This window comes from Octopus bimaculoides, chromosome 13 (genome assembly GCF_001194135.2).
Source record: "Octopus bimaculoides isolate UCB-OBI-ISO-001 chromosome 13, ASM119413v2, whole genome shotgun sequence".
Taxonomy (NCBI): domain Eukaryota; kingdom Metazoa; phylum Mollusca; class Cephalopoda; order Octopoda; family Octopodidae; genus Octopus; species Octopus bimaculoides.
Genome location: NC_068993.1, coordinates 53,559,193 through 53,566,118, shown reverse-complemented (window position 1 = coordinate 53,566,118; position 6,926 = coordinate 53,559,193). Strand labels below are relative to the sequence as shown.

Here is a 6,926-nt window from a genome sequence, read left to right as displayed (position 1 = left end):
TACACACTATTAAATACGAAAGTGTGTGTGTGTGTGTATGTGTGTGTGTTTGTGTGAGGATGGATGGATGAATGGATGGATGGATGGATGGGTAGATGGATGGATGGATGGATGGATGGATGGATGGGTAGATGGATGTTGAAGGTGGCTTTGCGTACTTACCAAATACAAAATTATCTGGGCGGAAGATTTGACCGAAAGGTCCTGATCTTACAGAATCCATAGTACCCGGTTCAAGATCAATTAATATAGACCGTGGTACATACTTGCCACCTAAAAACAAACAAAAAATGACATTTTAAATACAACTTTCACTTTATTTTACAGAATATTTAATACAGGATTACAAAAATTTTGGTTTCGTAAATATTGTTCTAATTGGGTGAAGGAATACAGTTGGCAACATAGAATATCTAATATTCTAAAAATTAACTTGCACGTTCTTGGAATTTTGGATTAAAATTTCGCAAAAGCAATCGAAACAATGGTGTTTAAGGAATGGTTTAGCAGACGTAAACATTTTCTAAAATATTTCAACTTTATATCTCTTTTTTATTGACTTCTCTTTCTTCTTGTTCAACGATCACTTTTAAATTATCTCTACAAATATTCTATAGAACTTAGAGCCAGCTCTGAAAGTTACGACGTGTCATATACGAATACGTCTATGTAAACAATGCGATCGAAGAGAGAAAAATAAGAGTATATGCATATTTCAGGAGTTATGCATTCAGTAACTTTCAGTGCTGGCTCCATATTCTTTAGAATATCTCTAGAGATAACTTAGAAGTAATTGAATCGCACTGCTAACACGGTAGGATAACCTTTAATAGAGTTGGGTGTATATTATGGTGGCTAAACGAAATACAGTGTCCCCACCAGCAATTAATACTTCAACGATCAATCTTTCTGAATTTTGTCCGTCCCTGTTATGATTTGGAATTTGTACTCATTTCTGATTGGTTATTATTGCGCAAAAGGTCCAGACTCTCGTGGATTAATTCTCACTGAGAATTTATAGGAGTAAACATAGCAGGAATTAAGGTTATCCATAGGAGTTCAAGTTATTGTCTGTGACAGAATGGCTTCAACGCCATGTGAACTGCAAGCAATATAACAGTGGAAATATCTGATACAGGATTTAATTGATAATTTTAAAATTTTGCCAGCTCCCTTCCTGAGACCTAGCTAATGATATTATCTTGCAGGGGAGGTAATCTCTATCGGTTTAAATGAACAAAAGCCAATACTAAGCTCTTACAATTACTAGGTTTGAAGAACACTTTACATTTTATCTCACAAATAGTCATCAATAGTTATGAATAGAACCAGTTGTTCGGAAGTCAGGAGCTAAAATCCACGACAAGCAATTCGCTGAGTTTCTCGTCAGATCACTCCATTCCGTTTTACCTCAGTTCATTTATTACTTGAAAACAAGTACAAGTACCAGACTATCTATCTAGAGATATCGGTTTCAAATTTTGGCATAAGGCTAGCAATTTCGGAGGAAGGGGGTGACCTTAGTGTTCAACTAGTACTTATTTTATTGACCCCTAAAGGTGAAAAGCAAAGTCGATCGGCGGAATTTAAGCTCAGAACGTAAAGACGGACGAAATGCCGCAAAGCATTTTGCCTGGCGTGTTAAAGGCTCTGTTAGCTCCCTGCCTGAGATCTGTCAAGAGATATCGTCTGCTTTACTGTAGACCAGCTCCCTGTGCAAGGGAGATAATCTCTACTGGTTTAAATTTATAAAAGTCAATTCTAAACTCTTAAAGTTTCAAGAACACTTTACATTTCATCTCACACGTAGTCATAAAAACTTACCCTCACCCCACAATACTTCTAACAACCTCAAACTGTTATTCTTGTATAAAACTAAATAAAAAAAAAACATGTTACGGCACCAAGGCCAAGTAAAAAGCTACACATTCGTCAGTTCGACTGTCAATAGTTGACCAAGGGGACAGATAAGATCTTACCTGTTGCTTCATTGAAGTAAACATTGATCCTCTCTAGCTGAAGGTCAGAGTCACCGTGATAGGTACCCGTCGGGTCAATACCGTGCTCATCAGAAATAACTTCCCAAAACTGTAATGAAAAATTAAATTACATTAGAAAATAGAAAAACTGTATGTATGTATGTATGTATGTATGTATGTATGTATTTGTACGTCTGCGTTTGTTCCCCCACCATCGCTTGACAACCGATGCTGGTGTGTTTACGTCCCCGTAACTTAGAGGCTCGGTCAAAGAGACCGGTAAAATAAAGTATTAGGCTTACAAAGAATAAGTCCTGGGGTCGATTTTTTCGACTAAAGGCGGTGCTGCAGCATGGCCACAGTCAAATGACTGAAATAAGTAAAACAATAAAAGAAACAAAAACCTTAGTATCCAGTAAGCATTAACAGGTGAAGTTCCCCTCCGCCACCACCACCACCACCACCATTAAGAAAACAACGTATTTTCTCTTTCTCAATTGAAAAGTCTTAGATAATTTTTTTTTTCTTCTCACAGCAAACCAACATTCCACAATTGTTGTTGCTGTTGTTGTCATTGTTGTTGTTGTTGCTGCTGCTGCTGCTGCTGCTGCTGATGATGATGATGATGATGATGTTGTTGTTGTTGTGTTTGTTGTTCTTACTGTGTTGTCTGTTGCCAAAGTGCGCACTGAAGGCTGGATGGATAGAAACATCAAGAAACCTGCTGAGAGATCGACGACTCGTTTTTTCATCGCCGATTAACACTCAAATGGCGCAATCCGCCAAGCCATAAACACGTAACTTGCCACCGTAAGCAGAAACTTCACTGTTGTAATTGATGAATGAGTTTGTTGTCTTGCAGTGTTGAGTGCCTTTCCTCCTTTGGGTACAGCTTAGAAAGGAGCCCACATGTCAGACTGATCTGTTTTATATATATATGCACTATATGGAGAAGAAGACTTCTGTAATGACTCTGCCAGCCTCTGGGAGACGGGGATTTACCATCTGTCGCCAACATAGACCACCAACGAGAAAGCTTCAACGGGGTCGTTTACTCTGTTAGAAGTGGCAGTCAAAAATTTTCCTTAATATTACATCCTACTGCCTTGAGAAAGATAATGTAGTACCCGAGCTAAAATATATATATATATATATATATATACTATGTGGGCATGTTTGGAACGCATTCGATCATAGTACTGTTTGATCACGGATATTTGGTTGCTATTTCTAGCAGGCTTCATTCATCTTTAATCATATGTCTGCTGGATCAGAACTTAGTTGGGATTAAATAGAAACAAAAGAAAAAAAAATACAATAATAATAGAAACTACAAGAAGGCGCGTGGCCAAGTGGTTTGGCGTGTGGCACTCTCGATCGCGAGATCGTGGTTTCGATTCCCGGACCGGCTGTGCGTTTTATTCTTGAACAAAACACTTCACGTCTCAAATTACTCCAGTCCACTCAGCTGTAAATGGATAAACCTACGACGGACTGACCTTCCTGAGGGGCAAAATATTGGCTTGCTCACCTCGCCAGCAGGGTGGCATCATTCAAAAAGCTAAAACAGGGCAAAGCGCAATGGTTCTATGACCACCCTCGGCTAAGTGAAGTGAAGCAACGCGAAAGGAAATGTTTTGTTCAAAAACACAACGCACTGTCCAGTCTGCGAAGTGAACCCACGATTTTACAATCATCAGTGTAACATCCCTAACCACAAGGCCAACGCACTTTCACTGACTAACAACAACAACAACACAGTAACACGCGTAAAATACTGCTATGAGCTCAGTGACCTGTTGACACCTATGGAGAAATAACCTAGCGATGAACATAGAGTGGTTCAATGGCTTCAATGAGAAGTCCAATGGATCGGCGTTTGAGACGTGGAACGATCATTCGAATGGAATGTAAATTACTCTACCAAATTTGTTCGAAGCACATTCATCATGTCCAGTATTCTGCTTAGAAATTTCAAATTTTACGTCATCTCGAGCTGAATAAAGCTGGAAACAAGTTGAGTTGAGTCTATTTTTTCACTTCAACGCAAATTGCAACATCGAATCCTACCGGGGCAGTCACAGACATAACATAACCTCTGTGACCTACTGATACGTGTGAAGTGGTTATTTGTATGCCGTCAGTTGCCGAGTGTTAGCTATAACGAGATATTTATTGTCTTAGTGATCTGATGACACAGGAAGTGTTTTAATATGACCTCGGTGACCTGATGCTTTGACCTCAGTTTGACAGAGACTTTTTAGTAACTTATGTCGCTAATGTCCGTCAAAGTCCCATTTATTATTTTTTTTCTCATGGTGTTATCAAGACTAACAACTTTAGGACGGATACGGCCCATTATAGAAACTCAAGCAAGTGATTTTGTTTGTCATAGACGTATATCAAATACCATTCACCATAAATTCCTAGTTTATAAAAATTATTTCCGCCTCCAGAAGATATATGATAATTACCAATTAGGAATTGAGACCAGCTCTACTCGAGGAAGGAAGATTATCGCAAGATTCAAGAATTCCCCCAAAATTGAGATGCCAATAAGAGAAAATACAGGCTTAGTGTCTCGGTAAGGCGGCGAGCTGGCAGAATCGTTAGCACGCCGGGTGAAATACTTGGCGGTATTTCATGTTTTTACGTTCCTAGTTCAAATTCCGCCGACGTCGATTTTGCCTTTCATCTCTTTCGGAGTCGATAAAATAAGTACCAGTCGAGCACTGGGAGTCAAAGTAATCGACTCAACCTCTCCTTGATATGAGTATAAAAACTGCATCCCTCTGCCAAGCCATGCCAAGCCAGTATGAGAGAGTAAACTCATCAAACCATTATGATCCCAAGCTCAAATTCACGGTCTCTATATCGGACTGTGGTTGGGTGGAGAGAACATGATAAGGCCTCAAACGTACACACAAATGGTCTTCACTCAAACACACACACACACAACACGAGCTATGGGTAGATGGAGTAACAAGGTGTGTGGTGAATTAGCTACCACCGTACATAGACACTATCTTCTTCTACTACTACCACTACAGCTGCTACTGCTGCTGCTGCAACTGTCGCTGATATTACTACTACCACTATTACCACCATTGTTACTACTACCACCACCATCACCACCACTAGTACTACTACTTCTACCACCACCACCACTACTACCACCACCACCACCATCACCACTACTACTACTACCACCACCACCACCACTACTACTACCACAACCACAACCGCCACTACTACTACCACAACCACCACCACTACTAATACTACCACCACCACTACCACCACCACTACTACCATCACCACCACTACCACCACCACCACCACCAGCACTACTACCACCACCACCACTACCACCACCACCACCACCACTACTACTACTAGTAATGTACCTGAACTGTAGGTGACAAATAACTGCTTCACGAAATACGTTTACTTAACATACATTCTTCAGCTTAATGTTTTCATTTGTGATAATGGGGTGACGTGTTTTACCACACACACATACAAACACATACAAACACATAAACATACATATAGGCATACATACATACATGCATACATACATACATACATACATACATACGTTCGTTCATTCGCACGTATAGCACGTATAGCTCTCTGTAGTCTGTAGATCAGGACTTTTCAACCATTTTTATCTATGGGCCCCTTTAATTACTATTTTATCTTGGTGGGCCCCTTTAATTACTATTTTATCCCTTAACCATTAGATGTTTAAAAACTAGTTTTATAAAAAAAATTCTTTCAAAATTCCTATATTGTTTTGGTTGAACTCTGTAAAACCGAGCTGTTTTTTGCAATACATACCAACACGTACATCTAAAGCAACATTTTTTCAAGGGCCCTTAAATTACTCTTATAGATCCCCATGCGAGGACCCCACCAAAATTTCGGGCCTCGTGCCTAAAGTAGAAAAGAATATTATAACATCAAAACCAGCCGAGTAATAGAAAGGGAACTACTTAAACAATTCTGAACTCATGATTTGCTTCTGGCGGTGATTTACCACTTAAGAGAAGATAATCTCTTCTAAGTTGAAGAACACGCATTTATAATTTTTCATTTTCAATTTTTTGATTTTTTATTACATAAAATAAAATGAAGTTCTTAAAGTTTTCCGTTGTTGGTAGCCGTGTTTAGCACTATGTCATCCTCCTTTGGAATCGTCAACACGGTACAACTCTAGACACAAGTTAAATTCAGTTGACTTATTTAAGTTGCTACCATTAATAGCTAATATTGGTGAGAGTCAACATTAGTTAATTTCATGTTAACCTCCAAGTGCTACCTTCATTGATAATCAACGTTGATTACTTCATCGACGCTGGGCTGATTCTAATGAAAATCAACATTGGTTGTTCCATTGCCAATTAATATATATCAGTTACCTCTGTCAAAATCCACATTCGTTGACACGGCAGCCACAATTAGTTGCCTTTGCTGACAGTCAACATTGCGTGCCTCTTTATTACCGTCTGCATATTTGTTGCATCCACCGACAGTCAATGATTGTTGCCTCTTTGACAGCCAACAGCTAAAACTGGTTGCTTGCTACGAGAGTCAACATCGTTTACCTAACTGAGATCGGTCAATATTAGTCGCCTCAATTGACAGTCAACATAAGCTGCCTTCAATACTGGTCACGTCTCCTGACCGTGTTCCCTCCACCGATAGCCGAAGCAACATTGTCAATCAACATTAGTTGTTACGTCTGCTTGTGTCAAACATTGACTTCAATTCGCGAACATCATTTGTTGTTCCCATTAACATTTAACATTGGTCGTCTTTTACTCTCTAAATCGTCTCCATCATATACAAAGGAAAAATTTTAAAAAAAACAACTTTCATTCTCTGATCACTTTCTCTCTCTTTCTCTTTCTCTCCCTTTCTCTTTGTACACACACACACCAT

The 6,926-nt window shown here is 39.2% G+C and overlaps 1 protein-coding gene across 1 annotated transcript in view; it reads right to left on the bottom strand.

Annotated features, from left to right (window-relative positions):
* Positions 1-6,926, bottom strand: part of LOC106867558 (tubulin beta chain) — a 57,333-nt gene that overhangs the window by 37,298 nt on the left and 13,109 nt on the right. Inside the window, exons 2-3 of the mRNA XM_014912466.2 lie at positions 1,980-2,088; positions 163-273 (exon numbers count right to left, since the gene is read on the bottom strand). Coding sequence (XP_014767952.2) covers positions 163-273; positions 1,980-2,088 — 220 coding nt within the window. The remainder of the gene's footprint in view (positions 1-162; positions 274-1,979; positions 2,089-6,926) is intronic.